Here is a 23,346-nt window from a genome sequence, read left to right as displayed (position 1 = left end):
TGGCTCAGTCAGTTAAGTGTCCGACTTCCGCTCAGGTTGTGATCTTGCAGTCTCGCGGTGGATTTGAGCCCCGCGCCGGGCTCTGTGTTGACAGCTCAGAGCCTGGAGCCTGCTTCAGATTCTGTGTCCCCCTCTCTCTCTGCCCCTCCCCTGCTCACGCTGTTTCTCTCTCTGTCTCAAAAATAAATAACAAATTTTTTTTTAATTTAGTAAAAAAAATTTTTTTTAAGTTTCTTATGGAAAATTGGTACCATCTTAGCATAAAATAAATATATGAAGCTATCCCTACTTATTTATACTATGTGTAAGTTTCAGAAATGAATATGAATTGTGGTTTTGTTAGGTTGACAAATATTAATAAGCCTGTTGGTATATTTTCAGTCTGGTTCAAACTTTATCATTGTTTATGTTTTAACTATTTTTAATGTGTTTTTATGAAAGTCTTATTACATTTTATTAATTACTGTTCTATTTTAAAACAACAAATTGTTGGTGCGCCTGAGTGGCTCAGTTGTTAAGCATCTGACTGACTCTTGGTTTTGGCTCAGGTCATGGTTTCACAGTTCCTGAGTTTGAGCCCTGTGTCCAGCCCTGTGGTGACAGCACAGAACCTGCTTGAGATTCCCTCTCTCTCTGCCCCTCCCTGCCTGCCTCTCTGTCTCTCTGTCTCTCTCTCTCTCTCTCTCTCTCTCTCAAAAGTAAATAAACGTTAAAAAAAAAAAACCCCAGAAAATTGCTTTTTTCTTCTTGGGTTTGACGTCTTACTGTTGTTTAGAGGCAGCCATCTTTATTTAGATCATATCCCTGATCATGTCAAATTTTGCTCTCAAATTATATAAATATGACTTAGTATTTATGATCACGCCTTTGGGGTGGGGAGCTACTGGGGAAAAGAGTCAGTGCAATTTGAATAGAATTTTTAGTTATAGAATATCACTAGAGATTCTTTGGTCTTGTCATTTTAAGGAAAAAGAAAAACAACGGCAAGCTGAATTACAGGAAAAAAAGGAAATAGCAGAGAAAAAGTTTAAGGAATGGTTGGAAAATGCAAAAAATAAACCTCGTCCAGCTGCAAAGGGCTATGGTTATGCCAACGGAAAACTTACAGGTTGGTTTTAATGTTATGTGGCTTACATAAATATGGCTTGCAGGAGCAAATATTATACATTATGTTTCCTTTTGACAGAAATAGAAATGTGTAAAAATCATTTTTCTTTCAAATTACTATTTTCTGGAAGATTATAACACACTGTGTTCCTATAGAGATACAATAAATTTATTGTCATTCTCTATAAATCAGGTATATTTTAAAGGCAGTAGTTGCGAAAGTAATGATTTGTAACATTAAGAAACACATTGAAACTTTCTTATGTTTTTGGCTTTTGAAGCCTTAAGGAGGATGCATTTAAGGGGCCTTTTTTTCCTCCCCTTCCTGTAACCCTCCCTGAGGCAGAACTTGCAGCGTCTCGGGCACATTTGTTTTGCAGGGCGGAGTACTGCGCGGCGTGTGACCCCGACACAAAACCGGTGGGCCTTCGGGCTTGCCCTTGTTGGAAATGGCGCTGCATGTTTTTCTTTGTGCCTCATGTTGGAAGCTCAGGCCTTGCTGACAGCTGCCTTCACTTGTTTAAGTGATTTATTATTAAAAAATACTCCCATTCTGTTCTGTTCACACAATAGAACATATTCCAGACTTTGTTTTGACCATCTTGGTGAAGTGTGTGTTGACATATCTCTGCAGTCAAAGTGGGTTGCCAGTGTCTGAACGACACATTCCTGCTGTCAGGGTTCAGGCCTCTCCCACATGTCATAGAAGTCATCCATTACAGCTAGTAGGCACCGGGCATGGTCTGCTCTTTTTTCTTCTTTTCCTGTCTGAAAAAAAATAGTAATAAGCGGTGGTTTTGACCAAAGGATTGGATGGGAAAGTGAAAACTTTAGGTGGGAATATACGTATTTACTAGAAGTTATTTGCTAAAATAATGGATTATTTTATTAATTTTTTTGCAATTTAAATGAGTTTTGTTCAAATAAACTTTTGTCTGCAAATGCTCTACTGCTTTTAATAAGCAAAATTTTAGTGATATTATGAAATCTGATCAATTTGAGTGATAGTAATGTAGAATTCCAGTCATTATGAATAAGAGTTTTGTTCACTTTAGCTAAATATGCACTATTGCAATATACTTTTTTTTCTCTCTCTCTCTAAAGTTTAGTATCTGACTAGGGAAAACTAGTACAGAATCAGTGGTTTCCCAGACTGAGGTAAGAAAATGAAGATTTTGTTCAATTTAAGGGTTCAAAAAGGGATTTCCTAGTAAAATTTTTATATGAGGTTTTATTTATATAGATTTTAAGAACACTCTTTGGACTTCTAGAATTATCATTTATGTTTTAATTTTTACTGCAGTACTTACTGTGTTGGAAAAATGTTACTTGTTTGAAAATATTTTAGAGTTCAAGTTTTAAATGGATTAAGTTGGCTTCTCAGTGATATTTTTGCCCTTTTGATACTGTAACATTTTTCTAGGAATTTAAAAATAAGTAGTTTCTTTGATCTTAAGAAGTTTTTTCTTGTTTTGTTCTGACTTTTTAATAATTTTAGATTTTTACAGTGGAAATTCTTATCCAGAACCAGCCTTTTATAACCCAATTCCATGGAGACCCATTCATATGCCTCCTTCCAAAGAAGCTAAGGACCTATCAGGAAAGAAGACTAAAAGGCCTGTAATAAGTCAGCCACACAGGTCATCGTCTCTGGTGGTTCAGAAAGCCAGAAACAATCTTTGCCTTGGAACTCTGTGCAGAATACAAAGATAGCAGATATGGGAAATTGCATGCTTTTACCTGGAGCTATTTAATTTTAAAATTAGAATAGTTTTTTTACTGCTCAGGCAGCAGCTCAACATTTGATGTGATTATTAACAAGTTCATGTTTTTGCATTTGTATATGTTGTCCTTAGAGTTAATTGAGGAAGATGTTTTATACATTTTCATTTTTATAAGTGCTTCAAGGTAGATCTTGGCATATTGTTTCACAGGATAGGTGACTGGATATCTAACAATTGTGTTTCTATTTAGCTTGTATTAAAACGACATTGTAATACCAGTAAAACCAACAATTTGTATGGTGTTCTTTCATACTCTGTGTTTATTTGCGTTTATGTTTATCATAGTAAGATTAAGCTTAAATTGTTCAAATAAGCTTTTGTAAACTGCATGCTCAAAATAACTCTTAGAAGAATCTAAATGGTTAGACTTCTAGAGTAATCAAACACAGTCTTCCTTGATAGCTTTTGGTGTATTTTTCCTTATGTATACATTTTTAAATAACTAGAGGCATGTTTTTTATAACAAAGAAATGAGGGTTGAGTTTTTGAAAGGGAAACTTAAAAGCATTGTTATAGGCTCTGGATCTTAGGTTAACATGTAGCAATCTTGAGACACTAATAGTATTTTGCTGTACTTCGTACAAATACTTATACATTCATTATAATTAGGTAGTTAATTTTGAAATTAAGGTTAGCAGTACAATATTTTTTAATGTTAAGGGTTAAGTGATATTTATTGAAGCTAAGATCTTACTAATGAATACATAATAAGGAAAGTAGTTCAAAGGATTACTGAACTAGCATTCAGCACTTTTTACTAAATTTTAAAAGTCTGTATCTTTTTTTAGGGACCGTCAAGAAATGAAGATTTGTTGTGGCAATATAAAGTTCAGTAAATTGATTTAACAGTGATTCCTATTTAGAATATACATATTCCATGTTTCTGCTAGGTTAGTAATTTGCCAAGTTTCTAGTGACTAACGGGCAGTGGTGTTGACCAACGCAAAGGAGCGACAGTAGAATCTTTGAAGGGCATTCACGTCATCAGAAATCTAGGAAAATTCACTTCTAAGCAGGAAACAGTTTGGGAGGCGCCAGTAGGGTTTGTTGGGACGGAATAGTGGTCAGACTTATAAGCCTGACCATCCTTCTCAGAACCTCTTAGACATAGTGATATTTTCAGACAATCATTCCACTTGAACAAATTCACCCCTGTAGAGAGAACGTGCAATTTGCCAGTGTAGTGATAAACTTGTGTGTTGCTTATCGCTAAGTATCCATAGGCCTGAATTCCTGCGAGTTTTAGATGTATGTTATATTTAAGAAACCTTCAATTTCACACAGTAGATTCAGGTGTTTAGGCAACTTCTAGCTATAACCGTAATTCTAGTAATACTTTGCTCAATCAGTCATTAATTACTTTGACCAGTATTACAGCCGTCTCTCCTTGTCTCTGGTTTCGCTTTCCATGGCTTTAGTTACCTGTGGTCAACCACTGTCCCAAAAGAGGGTAACTATAGTACAATAAGGTATTTTGAAAGAGAAGCCACATTCACATAACTTATTACAGTATATTGTTATAATTTGTTCTGTATTATTGTTAATCTCTCACTGTGCCTAATTTACAAGTTAAACTTCATCATAGGTATGTGTGTATAGGGAAAACCAGTATATCTAGGGTTTGGTACTATCTGTGGTTTCAGGCACCCACTAGGGAGGGGTCTTGGAACGTATCCCCACAGATAAGGGGGAACTATTGTAATTGAACATTTACTCTGTAACAGATGTTTTGCATACTGATTTAGGAATTTAAATGACATATTTCTTTAATTCAGTCAACATTTTCGGCCTAACCAGGAAAACCTATAACAGACTAAATGCTATAATACACTGCTTAAAAATGAAGTACAGGGGCATCTGGGTGGCTCAGTCGGTTAAGCATCCAACTTTAGCTCAGGTCATAATCTCACCGATCTCGTGGGTTTGAGCCCCGCCTCGGGCTCTGTGCGGACAGCTCAGAGCCTGGAGCCTGCTTCAGATTCTGTGTGTCCCTCTCTCTCTGCCCCTCCCCCTCTCACACTCTGTCTCTCAAAAATAAACATTAAAAAAAAAATCAAGTTCAAAGTTCATCTGGGAGCATAAATGAGAGGTAGTTCAGCCTATGAAGGGATTAAGAAAGGCTACAAAGAGAAGGTGACATTTGAGCTGGTAAAAAATAAGCAGGAGTTTTCTGGATGGTCACGAGCTGACCATACTCATTAACATGCAGCAAGAAGTATCTGGGAGAGAAGTAGGGGTCAGAGTAAAAAAGGTTCTGTGTATGCTGCAGAATTTGGACCTGATCCTAAGGACGTGTGATGTCCTTTTTTACTTCTCCAGTGATCCACTGTAAAAAGATTTTGATACCAAACTTATTTACTATTAAAATCCATTTTTTATTAATTGGAAACTTCAGTCAACATATCTGATCACCAGGAGGTTAGTGTTTTTAACCTGAATCCATTTTTCTTGATGTCCGGATACTTGATATTTTATGCATTACAGACGACATTATAACATTTGAAATTTCTGTTGAGGTTTTTAAAATCTGTTTGACTTTTACTACCACTTTGGAAGTGTTCTGAAATATCTAGGTAACCTATAATGTCAACAAATTCATGATCCAAGGGAAAGAACACAGGTATTGTAGACCTAAGTCTGTGAGTCCTGGTTTTATGTCTGTTTACCTGGAAGATGCCTCATTTTTTCAATGTTTAATACCTTATCTAATTTAGAAACTTATGGGGTTATAAAATAATAAGTGGGAGTATGTAAAAATGAAAGTTTCTTTTTGTATGATAATTCTGATAAGATATACCAAAGATATTCTTTGTCTTTAGTGATAATTGATTTATATAATAACTGGCTTCAGTTAAAGATTTACCAACAGTAAGTTAACTGGTCAGTGCTTGGGATGGACTTTCATTTACCCCTATTCTAAAAATAAAAAGGGAATACTGTGTTCATTTCTTTCAAATCGATTCAGTAAATATTTGTTGAATATCTAATATATGCTAGTTAATATTCTAGATGCTGGAGGTTCATCTGTGCATAAGAGAGCCCCTGCATGCTGCCCTCATGGGATCTTATGTGACTGGGATGGGAAACATACTAAGCATGTAAACAAACAGCACTTTATCTGGCTCTAGGTGTTGTAAAGAAAATAAGACAGAATATTGTGATAAATAGTTAACAGGGTAGAGGAGGGAGTCCACTACTTTAGATGGATGGGCTTCTTTGAAGCCTTGCCAAAACCTGGGGAAAGAGATATCCAGTCAAAGGGAACAGCCAGTACAGAGGTCCTAGAGCAAAAATGAATTTGCTATATCTGAAAAAAGGCCAGTGTGGCTAGAGAGGAGCCAGTGATGGGGAAAATAATAGGAGTTAAGGTTAGAGGGTCAGAGTATATATAATCCTGAGTTCACTAGATCAGGTTTTATTCTAATTATATTGAGATGCCTCTGGAAGATTTTAAGAAGGGGATTGATATAATCTGGTTTATACTTTGAGATTACTCTGGCGGCTGTGAAGAAATTGGCTTGTTGGGGACAAAGAATCAAATAAGGGAGACTCATGGGGAGGATTTTGCAGTATCCAGGAAAAGAGCTCATGTAGTTTGGAGTAAGATGGCAGCCGCAGCCTGGTAAGAGGGAGAGATGGATTTGGGTTATACTTTGGTGGTCGGGCAAACAGGACTGCTAACATTTGGATGTCAGGTTGAGGGAAGGAGGAAAAATCAGATATGACTTCTAGTCATATGCCTGATCAGCTGGGTGAATTTCATATTACAGTAATCAGAAGATGTGGTAGGAGCAGGTTCATTGCTGAGATGGGGGAGAGGAGTCCTGACCTAGATCTCTTAGGTTTGCAGTACCAACTTAATAGCCTGGTGAGGATGACAGTTAGATATTTTGTGTCTGATGCTCAGGAGACAGCCAAGATTAGAGAGAAATTTAAGCGACATTAGTATGTAGGTGGTATTTAAAAGCATAGGGACTGGATCACATTACCTAGGGAGAGTTTAGATAGTAAAAAGAGAGGGCTCAGTATCCCAATATTTAGAAATTGAGCAGCCAGCAAGGATCCTGCAAAGGAGCATTCGGTGATGTCGAAGGAAACCCAGTAGGTGTGATCCAGAAGCAAGGAGTTGTGAGGTCTGTCCAGTGCTGCTTGAGAGATATGGAAAGCTGGAAAGAGCCTTCATAATTGGATGTGGTAAGAAGAAGAAAGGTCATTATTGACCTTGGTATTGAATACTTTCTGCATGCCAACAGCATTCTGTGTGCTTTTACGTGTACTAACTTTTTTAGTCCTCATGACAACCATATGAGACAGTTGCCTTTATTATCCCCATTTTCTAGCTAAGGAAATTGAGTCATAGAGAAATTATGCTGCTTTTGTACCTAGTGACTCACAGAACAGGGATTGGAACTCAAGAGGTCAAAGTCCAAGCCTAACAACCATATTCTGTTTCCCTCCTATGTAATATGTATAATGAGAAAAACTGGTATGAGGGGCACCTGGGTGGCTCAATCGGTTGAGCGTCTGACTCTTGATTTCCACGCAGGTCACAATCTCATGGTTCATGGGATCCAGTCCTGTTTTGGGCTCCACACTGAGTGTGGAACCCACTTGGGATCCTCTCTCTAACCTCTCTGCTGCTCCTCTGCTCTTGTGCTCTCTCTCTCTCTCAAAATAAATAAGAGAAGTAAGTTGAAGAGAGAGTGCAGGTGAGAACATGGAGACTATACGTGAAGACAACTCTTGGGAGAAGTTTTATTGTGGAGAGGAGATAAATGGGATGGGAGCTGGAAGAGGACATAAGGTCAAAGACAGTTTTTGTTTGTTTTGCTTCAAGATGGTTGATAGGAAACATATTTCTGTGCTGATGTTGATAATCAGGGCAAAAGAGGGGACTTGAAGAGTTAGGAGAGATCAAGGATGATTGTAGGAATGCTTATATAGAAGCAAGGAAATTTCCTCCACGTTGACAGGAGAGAGAGAACACATAGTGCATCGGTTCAGATGTAGCTGGATTTAAAACTGGTGGTAGGAGGATGAGAGAGGTAGTTCTTGTCTGGCAGCTTCTGGGTTCTCAAGTGTGAAGGGAAGCAAGTAAAGGGATAGAAATTGTTGCAAGTAGGAGAGAGAAGGGAAAGGTAAGAGAATGAGCATCTTACTGGAGGTGGGGGAGGAATAAATTTACCAGATAAATTAATGGGATTTACTGATGAGCGATGCTATTGCCATTTGATATTTTTGTTCCCAATTGGGACCAATGAGCAGAACTCTGTCATGTTTTACTCCATTTCTGGAGAAAAGTTTAGCTGTTTGGGATTAAGAGCAGAGCTGGGCTTAATTGGGGTTGGACAAAGAGGGCAAGTAAGATGGAGGGAGAACAGAATAAAGCATTTAGAGAGTGTTTTCTGGGAGTGATCAGAGCACTGAAACATGGCATCTAATAGGGATGATGGCGGATGGTGAGGAAGAGGTTTTCAGCTGGGGAGTGTCTCCAGTGCTCTTGCAGAATGCTAGGTTGGAGGGGCTGGAGGGAAGCTGAAGAGCTAGGAGCATGTTGTCAGATGGTGATGATGACAAGATCAGACTATCACCATGGCAGTGGGTGGCCCAGATGGAGTCTGTCGATGGAATTGAAGAAATTAAGAAACCAACAGGCCAGGATTTGAGTGGGGGGGGGGGGGGTTATATATGGTTACAATTGTCAAGAATTATGACAGTAATGTTAGAAGATGGTGAGCTGGGTGCTAGAATTTCAGTAACCAGGGTGACTTGGCCATGAGACAGAAAGAGCAATATTGGCTAGTGTGGTCAGCTGACATATCCTTCAGAAGAAATGAGAGTGTTGAAGGGGGTAGGAAGTGAAGCAGTTTGAAAGTGGCAACGGGGATCAGTGCTATCTCCCACTAACTCCCAGCCTTGAGGTATACCCTGAAAGTGGGAGGCTGTAAAGGAAGAGCATTTTCAGGAGTCCACTCAGGCATGAAAAGCTTTTAAAACCATGGCAATAGCAGGATGGCTTGGGCCGGGTGGGCAGGGAGTAGAGACTAAAGACAGAGCCACCAGTAATGGTATTATGTAACCAGTCCCTGGAGAGGTGACAGAATCAGATGAGGACAGTGGGATTGAGAGGAGAAATGTGTGAAAAATCTATCGAAAGTAGAACTTGGAAAGGATTGTTTTCAGAGCTAACTGATGTTGACAATATTAGTGGAGAGAGAGAATACAGAAAAGGACACATTTGAAACAGGGGTTCTCTCTCCTATTAAATTGCTAATGAATAATGAAGGCAGTATATATACATGGCTTCAGAATCAAATCATACTAAAAGGTTTTTGATGGAAAACCGCTTTGCCTCACTTCTCTCTGCCTTCAGGGTCCTGCTCCCTTGGGGACATTTACTTGCATTATTTTTTGTTGCTTTCCTCCCACTATCCTCTGCTCCCTTTTTCTGCCATTTGTTCAGGCAGTTATTAGTGTTCCTGAATCAATGCTCTATTTTTCTTTTTAATTTGTCCCTTCAATCTCCACCCCCTCTCTAGGAAGAGGGACCGAGATTTCTTTGATGTTATCTTCTAATTTTTTCTTCTAAGTTTTTTTATGGCTACCTCATTTTAGATTCCAAGCATGCTCTTTTTCCTGTTTATTCCTTTCTCATGCTATCCTATACTTATTTTATGGTTGTAATATCTTTTCTTATCTCTAAGGACATTAATTGCATTTTTTGCCTTTCTTAATTGGCTGTGTTTCCTCCAGGTGCCCTTTTTTTTCCCTTCATTTTCTCTCTCTCTCTCTCTCTCTCTTTTTTTTTTGGTCCTCAAATGTTTGTTAATCCCTGTCTGACACTTATGTTCATAATATGAATCCCTGTCTGTTCAGACTTAAGAATAGGGCATTAAAAAGCTGAGTGGAAGCTGTGTGGGCACAGGCAGGCTTGTTGATGGTGGATTTTGTTTGTTTTTGAGGAAGCTTCCAAATACTTGGAAGTCTTCTCCTGAGGCTATTCAGTTTCTTAGAGAAGAATCTTCTAATCTTCCTGGGGGATACAAGCCAGCTGCCAGTTTTCCTGAGTAGAGTCTGGGAAGGTGGCTCCACGTATCACCATTCATAATGTAAACTATTATGTTACCGTGTTTCAGCCCAGTCAGTGCAGGAGCTCTGTCTCCCTGGTAGCTGGGGTCTCCATGTGCAATTTCAGTAGGCTGAATCAGTTCCTCTCTCCACCCCCCCCCAGTATATATTTCAGGTTTTAGAGACCTTTAAACAGTAAAAGAGAAAAGGAAGGGAAAAATGCACCTGGAGGAGACAGAGCCAATTTAAAAAGAAGGAAAAAATGCAACTATCATTAGTATTTTTAGAGATGAGGGGGAAAGAAAATGCTACATCCATATTCTCCTAATTTGATTATTTTACCTCCATCCACTTTCTACCTTCTAACAATGCGTTGAAATCTTCAGTTAGCTATTGTGTTCTGTTCTCCTTGCCCTTGTGGATTTGTACTTTTTATTTCCCCTTAAATTCCTTTGCCATTTTAGCAGAGGTTGGAGAGGGAAAGGAGAAATTTGCATTTTATTAACCTGCTGCTTAATTGAAATCCTAACTTTAGTTGTGAGCAGATTGACATACGGGTGCTTGTGGAGACACAGGTTTGTTGCCCAGGTGAGGAATTCAGTTTAGGGATAGATTTTTAGACTTCCTTGGTTTAACATAATTATTGAAGCTATGGAGATGGGTAACACTTCCCCAGGGGAGTTTGAAGTATGGCATCCTTTGATTCATTCGACACATATTTGTCAAGTGCCTACCGCATGCTGGCAGGGAGAAGATGCACTAGGCCAGAATGTAGGGAACTGCTAGAAAGATAAGGAAGAAGGAAAGAAGGCACCGGAAGAGCAAAGGGAAAGGTGGAAGGGGATGAGAGGAGAGTGCTCCCACTGGGGAGGGAATTTTAGGGAAGGGAGCAGAGACGTTTTGCATAATGTTAAGTGCTACGTAAGAGTTCAGACGGGTGAATGAAGCCTTCTCTTGATTATTCCACTCATACTTATTGACTGTCTAGCACAGTGCTTGATTCTGCGATTAGAGTGGTCAACAAGACTGACCTGATATGGACCTGTTAGAGCTTCCATTCTAGCCAAGACAGGGCGTTAAACCAGGACCAGGACCTATCTTAAAGCATGAGCTGTGGGGGCACATCAGGAGGAAGCTAACTTTGTGGGGGGATGAGGAAACGCTTCCAAGTAGGAGTGATTAAGGTAGGACCCAATTTTGAGTACCTGAGTAAGTGAAACTTAGCATTTAATTACTTTGGAGGCTGGAGAGGAAGGAATAGGCTTAGAACAGGGATGGTTCCACGGGCAACTTTTTTAGAGACCAAGGATTGGTAATGTGACAGCTTTTGAACACCAAAGAACCTTTCAGATGGCTTGTATACATTAACACACTCTACAAAGTTACAAGGGAAATCTCTAAAATCTTAGTCATTTCTACAGAAAAAATCCTTAATATTCCACAGGAAAGTAAACCTTGAAGTTTGATGGTTAAAAATAGACCATCTGTGGCTTCAGGTTCTGAAGTAATACAGATGGGGCTATTTATTTAAAAAATAAATCACTAGTGATCTAATTAGCAATTCAAAGGTTGGCCTCTCACAGACTTGCTTAGTGTCATGTCCAGGACCCAGATGAAGGACAAAGTATGGAGTGGTTTACACTGCACCAGCAAATTACACTTTACGACTTAAACTAAAAACTAATTTTTCTTTATTGAAAAAAGAAAACATGGCAAATAATATTCAAGTGTTTACTGTGCCCATTAGCATTCCAAATTAAATTCATGTGTTGGCTTGACAAAAAATAAAACACACAAAGTTACTTTGCAGTGAATTTACCTACTGTTGATAATGGCAGTCTGCCTGAGAGAAAAAAATTTTTCAGAAAGGGCAGTGGTATCTTGAAATTCCTTTTAAAATTGGAAGGTGGTAGGAACACTCGAGAAGGGAAAATATTCAATTATCTGTCAATAGGGAGAAAGTTGTACCTTATGTGTGAGAGAGAGAAGTTGGCCAGGAACACTGTGCTTTTCTTTCCCAGAAACCACAGAGCCTCCTCCTTTCCCCTTCTCATTCATGTGCTCTAGGCTGATGGAACTAGCACAGAACTTGGAAAAAAGGGGGAGCCTCTCCCTTCCCACCAGCTTCATGGTCCTGGGAACCACCTGAGAGCCATAGGGAGATGGAAACAATCTTGGTTTCTCTTTGGTGGCATGGGAGTGGAATGTTTTCAACTTTAGTTTGAATAAATTTACCAAAACTGCCCAGCACCTCCCAGTCTATGACTTCCACCTCCCTCAGCCCGGGGCTTTGCTTTGTTGGTGTGGGCTGAGATGCAAAGTGCCCACACAGGTAAATCTATAAGGCAAATCTTTTTTTTTTTTTTTTTTTTTTTTTAAATTTTTTTTTTAACGTTTATTTATTTTTGAGACAGAGAGAGACAGAGCATGAATGGGGGAGGGTCAGAGAGAGGGAGACACAGAATCTGAAACAGGCTCCGGGCTCTGAGCTGTCAGCACAGGGGCCCGATGCGGGGCTCGAACTCACGGACTGCGAGATCGTGACCTGAGCCGAAGTCGGCGCTCAACCGACTGAGCCACCCAGGCGCCCCTATAAGGCAAATCTTAAAAGATGTTTGTCTCTCAGTAAAATAGAGGAAAGTCTCACTAATTTATTTACCTGTCCAGTGAAGACATTAGCCTAGATGATCGTGAGGCCCCTTTCTGCACTGTTTCTGTTATTCTGTGTGGTTCGTTTCTGCATTTGTAGGATGAGGACTGCTTATACCTAGTAGGGATGGTGAGGGCAACATCGTCTCCTTCTTAGAGTGTGACATAAAAACGACTGACTTCAGGAATGCTTCCTCTGGTCCATGCCCAGCTTCTGCCAGGAGGCAGCCTGGCTCAGGGGAACAGTAGTCTGGCTGAGTTTGAATATGTGCTCTGCTACCTACACTGTGGGAACTAGACAAGTCTCCACCTCTCCAAGCCTCAGTGTATTCTAAAAAAATTGACTCAATACTTTCTCCAGAAGATAGTTGCAAAGATTAACATACCATGTAAAGGACCTGGCATCATGTGTGACACATAGAAGATGCTTTATTTATCATTTTGTGTCTTTTTTGATGATGGAAGTAGCATTTTATCTCCTGGCAGTAGATTATATGAGGATGCACATTTTCCAACAAGTATCATGACTTGTTAAGGAGAATTACTCATGCTACTGGCATGTTTTCTTCATTGTGATGCCAATTTGTAATCTTTTCATAGAACATTTGGCCATTGAAAGTTGCAGTAGCATTTTCAGATAGGTGTATGCTTTATGGGAGCTTTTAACGTAATGGGTTTCTTTGTTAAGATTGTGCAGAAATCTTCCACATGAATGTGATGAGGGACATTCAGGCATATTTTGGCTTTCAATTTGAAGCTTTGCTAATATGCTTCTTGGAGGCTCATTTAAGTTATCTTTGGCTGAAATTATGGAGAGTTGCTCCCATATTTCATACAAATCAAATAGAAAAATTAACTTAAAAAAAGTTCAAGCTGTGTTATGTTAGTTTGGATCCTCTGAGCAACAGGCACCAAGACAGGATAAGTCATGCAAGAGATTGGTTGAGTAGTAGCTTGTAAGGGAAATGGGGAGGGAGCCAGAAAAGTCAGGAGAACCATCAGACCATGATGTAGGTCTGATGCATGTGGAGGAGAGAGGGAGGGAAGAAAGGCTGCTAGAAAGGGCCTTAGTTGCAGTGAAGTTCTAAGAAAAATTCAGCATGGCCGATGAGGCTCCCAACCCAAGCTGCCCATCAAAGAAGTCTGCATCTTATAGCTATGGATCTGTGCTCAGTCCCTGGATGGGAGCAGCATGTGGGAAGAGTGGTATTGGCTCGAACACAGGGGTGGATTCAGAGCATAGCATCTGGGGCCCTTGGTCAATTATGCTTCTGACAGTGAATCTGGCAGGTCATTTCCATGGCCTCCAAACTTCCAGGCACTTCCATCACCTGTGTTACAAGGTCTCATGACCTACATAGTTAATGTTTTCCTCAAGTATTAGTGTCACAAAATGATTGAAAAGGAACATGCGATGCCTCACTGAGATACATCTGATGGTATTATCCAGTGCTAGAAACCTAGGCTTCGTCAATCCTTGACATCCTTCTTCCACATTCTCAACTCCAGCCAATCAGCAACTGAGTTCTGCTGATTTCACTCCCTAACTCTGTGATTCCCTCCATGTGTCTGCACATTAGAACCATCTGGAGATCTTTAAAAAATTCCAAAGGCCAGGCCACATCCAGATCAATTAAATCACAGCTTTATTTATTTATTTTTTTGAACCTTCCCAAATGACTCCAGACAAATTTGGAAACCAGTTTCTTCAATATTTTCAAATCTGACTTCTCTCCATCCCTACTACCATGGCCCTAGTCCTTTCTCATTTGGATGACTGACCAGCTCCCTCTTTGGTCACTGTGCTTATAATCTTTTCCCTCTCATATTTATTCTGTCCACAGAAACCCACTGACCTCCCAGAAATGCAAATCTGATTATGTAACTACTCTGCTTCCAGCTCTCCCACAGCCCCCCACCCCCACATCTAAAGCATCGCTTCCCAACTCTTTCTTCCCCCTGCCCCCACGGCATCCACCAGCATAACACACATCCTCAGCGAGTCTTATACATGGCAATTTTCAACCCTGGGGGAGGAGCATCTGAATATTGGAGAAAGACCCACAGCTTGTGCAACTTGCAAAACAATTTTCTCCTCCACCCCCTTTTTCTTCTTTCCCCTCCCTCATTCTGATGTGTGCTCTCCAGCCAAAGGGATTAAACCTTATGTGGAATACAGGACCACCTTTTTTATCTGCCCTATCTCCATGATCTCATCATCTGCCTTGTTACTTTTGCTACTTAGGCTCCCAACTTCTGAAAGTTCCTGGTATAAATGATGTTGTTCCCATCTTTTATGCCTTTTGCTTATTTCTGTTCTTTCTGGAATGCCTCCCCTTTAACCTTTTTCTGTAGTGCTTTCCCTTAAACTAACTTGACATTTTGAAACCAACCATTAAGTCAACCCTGTGGTCACCTCTGCAAAGCCTTCTCTGACTCACTACTCCAGCCAGGTTGGGACCGACACTTCTTTCATTATCAAAGATCCTGTGTACTTGTTTTATTAATTTTGCAATGTTGTACTAGCAATACCTGTTTTAAGGGATCCATATTCACCATTCTCTTTTTCTAGAATTGTAGCTTTTTTCTTTTTAAAAATAATTTTTATTTTTTTAATGCCATTATAATTAATGTACAGTGTTATATTGGTTTCAGGTATACAATACAGTGATTCAGCAATTCTATACATTACTCAGGGATCACCACATAAGTGCACTCTTTTTTTTTTTTTTTTTTTTTTTTTTTAATTTAAATCCAAGTTAGTTAGCATATAGTGCAACAATGATTTCAGGAGTAGATTCCTTAATGTCGCTTACCCATTTAGCCCATCCCTCCACCCACAACCCCTCCAGTAACCCTCTGTTCTCCATGTTTAAGAGTTTCTTATGTTCTGTCCCCCTCCCTGTTCTTGTATTATTTTTCCTTCCCTTCCCTTGTGTTCATCTGTTCTGTGTCTTAAAGTCCTCATATGTGTGAAGTCATATGATATTTGTCTTTCTCTGACTAATTTCACTTAGCATAATACCCTCTAGTTCCATCCACATAGTTGCAAACAGCAAGATTTCATTCTTTTTGATTGCTGAGTAATACTCCATTGCATATATATATATACCACATCTTCTTTATCCATTCATCTATCGATGGACATTTGGGCTCTTTCCATACTTTGGCTATTGTTGATAGTGCTGCTGTAAACATGGGGGTGCATGTGCCCCCTTTGAAACAGCATAACTGTATCCTTTGGATAAATACCTAGTAGTGCAATTACATGGTCGTAGGGAATTTCTATTTTTAATTTTTTGAGGAACCTCCATACTGTTTTCCAGAGTGGCTGCACCAGTTTTCATTCCCACCAGCAGTGCAAAAGAGATCCTCTTTCTCTGCATCCTTGCCAACATCTGTTGTAGCCCGAGTTGTTAAATTTAGCCATTCTGACGGGTGTGAGGTGACATCTCATTGTGGTTTTGATTTGTATTTCCCTGATGATGAGTGATGTTGAGCACTCTTTCATGTGTCAGTTGGCCATCTGGATGTATTCTTTGGAGAAGTATCTATTCATGTCTTTTGCCCATTTCTTCACTGGATGATTTGTTTTTTGGGTGTTGAGTTTGAGAAGTTCTTTGTAGATTTTGGATACTAACCCTTTATCCGATATGTCATTTGCAAATATCTTCCCCCATTCTGTCAGTTGCCTTTTAGTTTTGCTGATTGTTTCCTTCGCTGTGCAGAAACTTTTTACTTTGATGAGGTCCCAATAGTTCATTTTTGCTTTTGTTTCCCTTGCCTCTGGAGACTTGTTGAGTAAGAAGTTGCTGCAGCCAAGATCAAAGAGGTTTTTGCCTGCTTTCTCCTCGAGGATTTTGATGTCTTCCTGTCTTACATTTAGGTCTTTCATCCATTTTGAGTTTATTTTTGTGTATTGTGTACAAAAGTGATCCACGTTCATTCTTCTGCATGTCACTGTCCAGTTTTCCCAGCACCACTTGCTGAAGAGACTGTCTTTATTCCATTGGATATTCTTTCCTGCTTTGTCGAAGATTAGTTGCCCATATGTTTGTGGGTCCATTTCTGGGTTCTCTATTCTGTTCCATTGATCTGAGTGTCTGTTCTTGTGCCAGTACCATACTGTCTTAATGATTACAGTTTTGTAATACAACTTGAAGTCCGGGATTGTGATGCCTCCTTTTTTTTTTTTTTTTTTTTTTTTTTTTTTTCCCAGGATTGCTTTGGCTATTCGGGGTCTTTTCTGGTTCCACACAAATTTTAGGATTGTTTATTCTAGCTCTGTGAAGAATACTGGTGTTATTTTGATAGGGATCGCGTTGAATATGCAGATTGCTTTGGGTAGTATCAACATTTTAACAGTATTTGTTCTTCCTATCCAGGAGCATGGAATCTTTTTCCATTTCTTTGTGTCTTCTTCAATTTCTTTCATAAGCTTTCTATAGTTTTCAGCGTATAGATTTTTCACCTCTTTGATTAGATTTATTCCTAGGTATTTTATGGGTTTTGGTGCAATTGTGAATGGGATCAATTCCTTGATTTCTCTTTCTGTCACTTCATTGTTGGTGTATAGGAATGCAACCGATTTCTGTGCGTTGATTTTATATCCCGCAACTTTGCCAAATTCATGAATCAGTTCTAGCAGTTTTTTGGTGGAATCTTTTGGGTTTTCCATATAGAGTATCATGTCATCTGTGAAGAGTGAAACTTTGACCTCCTCCTGGGCTATTTGGATGCCTTTTATTTTTTTGTGTTGTCTGATTGATGAGGCTAAGACTTCCAATACTATGTTGAATAACAGTGGTGAGAGGAGACATCCCTGTCTTGTTCCTGACCTTAGGGGAAAAGCTCTCAGTTTTTCCCCATTGAGGATGATATTAGCGTCGGGTCGCTTGTATATGGCTTTTATGATCTCGAGGTATGCTCCTTCTATCCCTACTTTCTTGAGGGTTTTTATCAAGAAAGGATGCTGTATTTTGTCAAATGCTTTCTCTGCATCTATTGAGAGGATCATATGGTTCTTGTCCTTTCTTTTACTGATGTGATGAATCATGTTAATTGTTTTGCAGGTATTGAACCAACGCTGCATCCCAGGTATAAATCCCACTTGGTTGTGGTAAATAATTTTTTTAATGTATTGTTGGATCTGGTTGGCTAATATCTTGTTGAGGATTTTTGCATCCATGTTCATCAGGGAAATTGGTCTATAGTTCTCCTTTTTAGTGCGGTATTCATCTGGTTTTGGAATCAAGGTAATGTTGGCTTCATAGAGTTTGGAAGTTTTCCTTCCATTTCTATTTTTTGGAACAGATCCAAGACAATAGGTGTTAATTCTTCCTTAAATGTTGGGTAGAATTCCCCTGGAAAGCCATCTGGCCCTGGACTCTTGTTTTTTGGGAGATTTTTGATAACTAATTCGATTTCTTTACTTAGGTTATAGGTCTGTTCAAATTTTCTATTTCTTCCTGTTTCAGTTTTGATAGTGTATATATTTCTAGGAATTTGTCCATTTCTTCCAGATTGCCTATTTTATTGGCATATAATTGTTCATAATGTTCTCTTATTATTGTTTTTATTTCTGTTGTGTTGGTTGTGATCTCTCCTCTTCCATTCTTGATTTTACTTATTTGGGTCCTTTCCTTTTTCTTTTTGATCAAGTGGCTAGTGATTTTTCAATTTTGTTAATTCTTTCAGAGAACCAGCTTCTGGTTTCATTGACATGTTCTACTGGTTTTTTTTTTTTTTTTTTTTTTTTTTTTGGTTTTGATAGCATTAATTTCTGCTCTAATCTTTGTTATTTCCTGTCTTCTGCTGGTTTTGGGTTTTATTTGCTGTTCTTTCTCCAGCTCCTTAAGGCGTGAGGTTAGGTTGTGTATCTGAGACCTTTCTTCCATCTTTAGGAAGGCCTAGATTGCTATATAATTTCCTCTTATGACTGCCTTTGCTGCGTCCCAGAGGTTTTGGGTTTTGGTGTTAACATTTTCATTGGCTTCCATGTACTTTTTAATTTCCTCTTTAACTTCTTGCCTAGCCCATACATTCTTTAGTAGGATATTCTTTAGTCTGCAAGTATTTGTTACCTTTCCAAATTTTTTTCTTGAGGTTGATTTTGAGTTTCATAGCGTTGTGGTCTGAAAATATGCATGGTATGATCTCGATCTTTTTGTACTTACTTAGGGCTGATTTGTTTCCCAGCATGTGGTCTATTCTAGAGAATGTTCCATGTGCACTGGAGAAGAATGTATATTCTGCTGCTTTAGGATGAAATGTTCTGAATATATCTGTTAATTCCATCTGGTCCAATGTGTCATTCAAAGCCATTGTTTCTTTGTTGATTTTCTGATAAGATTATCTGTCCATTGCTGTGAGTGGGGTGTTGAAGTCCTCTACTATTATGGTATTATTATCAATGAATTTATGTTTGTGATTAATTGATTTATATATTTTGGGTGTTTCACATTTGGAATATAAATATTTACAATTGTTAGGTCTTCTTGGTGGATAGACCCCTTAATTATGATATAATGTCCTTCTTTATCTCTCGATTCAGTCTTTATTTTAAAGTCTAGATTGCCTGATATAAGTATGGCTACTCCGGCTTTCTTTTGTCAACCATTAGCATGATAGATGCTTCCCCATCTCCTTATTTTCAATCTGAAGGTGTCTTTAGGTCTAAAGTCTTTAGGTCTAAAGTGGGTCTTTTGTAAACAGCATATACATGGATCTTGTTTTCTTATTCATTCTGTTACCCTATGTCTTTTGATTGGAGCATTTAGTCCATTGACATTTAGAGTGAGTACTGAAAGATATGAATTTATTGTCATTATGTTGCTTGTAGAGTTGGAGTTTCTGGTGGCATTCTCTGGTCCTTTCTACTCTTTGTTGCTGTTGCTGTTATGTATGTATGTATGTATGTATGTATGTATTTTCATCTTTTCTCCCCTCAGAGAGTCCCCCTTAAAATTTGTTACAGGGCTGATGTAGTGGTCACGAGCTCCTTTAATTTTTGTTTGTTTGGGAAACACTTAATCTCTCCTGTTTTGAATGACAGCCTAGCTGGATAAAGAATTCTTGGCTGCATATTTTTCTATTTCAGCACATTGAATATATCCTGCCACTCCTTTCTGGACTGCCAAGTTTCTGTGGATAGGTCTGCTGCAAACCTGATCTGTCTTACCTTGTAGGTTAAGGACCTCTTTCCCTTGCTGCTTTGAGGATTCTTTCCTTGCCTGAGTATTTTGTGAATTTGACTATGATATGCTTTGTTGATGGTCAGTTTTTGTTGAATCTAATGGGAGTCCTCTGTGCTTCCTGGATTTTGATGTCTGTGTCTTCCCCCAGGTTAGGAAAGTTTTCCACTATGATTGTTCACATAAGCCTTCTACCCTTTTTCTCTCTCTTCATCTTCTGGGACCCTATGATTCTGATGTTGTTCCTTTTTAATGAGTCACTGATTTCTCTAATTCTTAAATCCTGTTCTTTTGCCTTAGTCTCCCTCTTTCTTCCTGCTTCATTATTCTCCATAAGTTTATTCTCTATATCACTGATTCTCTGCTCTGCCTCATCCATCCTTGCCTCCATGGCATCCATTGAGATTGCAGCTCAGTTATAGCATTTTTTATTTCATCTGGACTAGCTTTTACTTCTTTTATATCTGCAGAAAGGGATTCTAATCTATTTTCGACTCCAGCTAGTATTCTTATTATCGTGTTTCTAAATTCTGGTTCAGACGTCTTGCTTGTGTCTGTGTTGGTTAAGTCCCTGGCTGTCGCTTCTTCCTGATCTTTCTTTTGAGGTGAATTCCTTTGTTTTGTCATTTTGAAGGGAGAAAAGGAATTAATGAGGTTAAAAAAATTAAAATTAAAGAATTAAAATTAAAAAATTAAAAACAACACACCCACAAAAAAAATCAAGTCAATGATGCTAGATCCTAGGTGTGTTTGGTCTGGGTGTTGAAAGGGGCTTGATAGAGAAAAAAGGGAGGAAAAAAGAAAGAAAAAATCATCTGAAAATTTGAAAAAATGAATACACTGAAATAGAATATAATGAAATGATAGAAGTAAAATAGAATTTGAAAAAGTTTACACAAAAGTAAAAAATATAGTATAAAAAAATGAAAGAAACATTTTTAATAAACATTGAAGGGGTGCCTGGGTGGCTCAGTCAGTTAAGCGTCTGACCTCTGCTTAGGTCATGATCTTGCAGTCCGTGAGTTCGAGCCCCACATCTGGTTCTGTGTTGACAGCTCAGAGCCTGGACCCTGCCTCGGATTCTATGTCTCCCTCTCTCTCTCTGCTTCTCCCCTGCTCATGCTCTGTCTCTCTCTGTATCCAAAATAAATTTTAAAAAGATTTAAAAAAATTGAAAATAAAAATAATTTTTTCTCTTTCTGTATTCAAGAAAAAGAAAAGAAACAAAAAAGAAGAAAAAGAAAAGAAAATTGAATAGATGGATCAGCGAACAGACTGAAATAAGATTGAAATTACTTCGTTTTTCCCTAGAAGTCAAACTAAGAAGCGCTTTATAGTCCGTAAACCAAGCAGGCAGAGAGACTTGTGTTCCTGAAGAGTGAGGTTGGCCCAGTTTGGCGGGGCTTAGTGCAATGGCTCCATTATCCACTAGATGGCGCTGCTTAGCTTCCTGGGATGGATTGTTGTGGCGCTTTTAGGTGTAAGTGCACATGCGAGGGAGCGGTGAAAATGGCGTCATCCAGCTACCCAGTCTCTACTATCAGAACTCTGTTCCCAGTCAGCAATCGCGCACCCATCCTTTGTCTTCAGCTTCCACCCACTCCCTGCTTTTACACTGTTTTGACCAAGCCCTAAGCAGCACCTCCCTCCTTAGTTTTATCTCAGATGCGGCTGTTTTTCCTGACCCCTGACTTCTGAAGGACTGTGGCTTTGACCTGTTCTGCCCCTCTGCGGGAGGGTCTCATGGAGCAATGGCCGGGTGCCAGCCACACCAAGGAACATTCGTGCGACTGTACTGCTGATGCCCAGAGATTGTGGCTGGGTGCCAGCCCGCCCCAGAAAAAGTTCATGCGATTGTGTAGCAGCAGCATTTCAGGGATTATGGCAAATCACAACATGCAACTGACACCAGGGTTCACCTGCAACAACCTTTTTTTAGCACCAGCAAATGTGGCTGTTCTCCCAGGTCCACTGGTGCCTTTGCCTTTGGGGGACCCAAACAGCCTCTACCAGATGTTCTTCCAGCAGGGGAACTGCCTCTTTCTGTATGGCTCGAAGACTCCGGGACTTCACTCTGCTCCTGGGGATTTGCCCTTCTCACCAGAGCACCACCAGGTATTGAGCTACGGAGTTGCAGACCTGTACTCCCCCTGTTTATAGTCTTAATCGAATTTAAACCCTCTCCTTCCTCCTTTCTCCATTTTTAGTTCAGTCCATGTGGCTGTTTCCACTTTTCCACTTTCTCTCCAGCTTCTTTTGGGGGGGGGGTGCTTTTCCTGTACTCTCCCCCCATCTCTGTCCTCTCTCCGCAAGCAAAAACGGTTCCCTGCCCTCCATGGCTTCTCTCTCCTCCAGTTCACCTGTCTGTGCCGCGTACCTGCTGAGTTCTGTGGTTCAGGTTGTGTAGATTGTTGTGTTAATCCTCAAATCAGTTTTCTAGGTGTGCAGGATGGTTTAGTGTTGATCTGGCTATATTTCATGGATGAGAGACACAAAAAAACTTTCATGCTGTTCTGCCATCTTGGCTCCACTGAATTGCAGTTTTTATAATACTTTGATAACACTTTTTAATACTTTGAACTCAAGTAATTTATAGCAGGACATTGTGATTACCAGAAGCTAGAGTCATAAAATATCAATATTGGAAGGGGCTTTTAAATGCAATTTTGTTCAATCACTAAAGTTTTGTTTATATCACGTTTAGTAAATTTGAGGAGGGTGCTATTTACCCAAATGGAAATATCCCAACATATTTTGGGAATAAAAAATTCTAGTATATGCTGAGAAATTAACAGAAAAGGGTAGATGAAGCCTCCAAGGGAAAGAGTTTAGACAGAAGACAAAGGACAGACAGACTCATCATTACACAAAACCTGCCTTCAGAAAACATGAAGGGATTAAGAGATACCAGTTCAGGAGACAGAAGATTTGCAGAAGGAGAACCAGCGTACCGTTATTAAAAAACAGAGAAAGGAGTGTTTTAAGAAACAGAGGGTGACTATGGGGACAGTAGCCCAAGAAGCTCAGACGGCAGTGGTCCCATAAAGTTCCTTTTGGATGCGATGCCTGCTCCTAGGAAGAAGATCCACTGAGGAAGAATATGAACCTCCAAGAAATCAGACTGGACAAATTTATGGGACCCCAACCTCTCCAACCAGAACCTAAACCCAAGTAGTTCTTGCCCTTCTTTGGGGACTCAGAAACTTTTTGCAATTGTAAAAAAACCTATTGACTCTGTCCTCAGAAAAATGCATGTAGGTGCATATGCACACATTTTCACATATAATTGCTCATACTTCATTCTACTACCCACCCGAAACCATCCCTAGTGAAGCTTCTACATTGACCCCCACATTAGCACACATTGTTCTCCTGTCAGTGCCAAGGCTTGCTTGAATAATGAGGACAGGTGATCTACTTGAGGATTAAGAACTACTTCTTCCTGCTCAAATCTTAGGTGGACTAAACCTGTAGAGGCCTTAGAAATTCTCTGTAGTGCTTTACTCAGCACTAGACTAACTAGATGTACCCCTAGGTGCTCCCAA

General features: G+C 39.4%; 1 protein-coding gene across 10 annotated transcripts in view; it reads left to right on the top strand.

The window, feature by feature from the left end:
• CCDC34 (coiled-coil domain containing 34) overlaps positions 1-23,346 on the top strand; it is a 188,373-nt gene that overhangs the window by 20,817 nt on the left and 144,210 nt on the right. For 5 of the 10 annotated variants that reach the window (XM_042958105.1, XM_042958107.1, XM_042958106.1 and 2 more), the window contains exon 4: positions 967-1,108. In XM_042958105.1, coding sequence (XP_042814039.1) covers positions 967-1,108 — 142 coding nt within the window. Of the gene's footprint in view, positions 1-966; positions 1,109-1,487; positions 1,941-2,211; positions 2,266-2,605; positions 3,123-23,346 lie in introns of those variants that run through there. The other 5 variants (XM_042958102.1, XM_042958103.1, XM_042958101.1 and 2 more) reach the window with 3 other exon arrangements.

Source organism: Panthera tigris, chromosome D1 (assembly GCF_018350195.1).
Source record: "Panthera tigris isolate Pti1 chromosome D1, P.tigris_Pti1_mat1.1, whole genome shotgun sequence".
Classification (NCBI taxonomy): Eukaryota; Metazoa; Chordata; class Mammalia; order Carnivora; family Felidae; genus Panthera; species Panthera tigris.
Note: the sequence above shows the minus strand (reverse complement) of the source record. Positions and strands in the feature narration are given on the sequence as shown.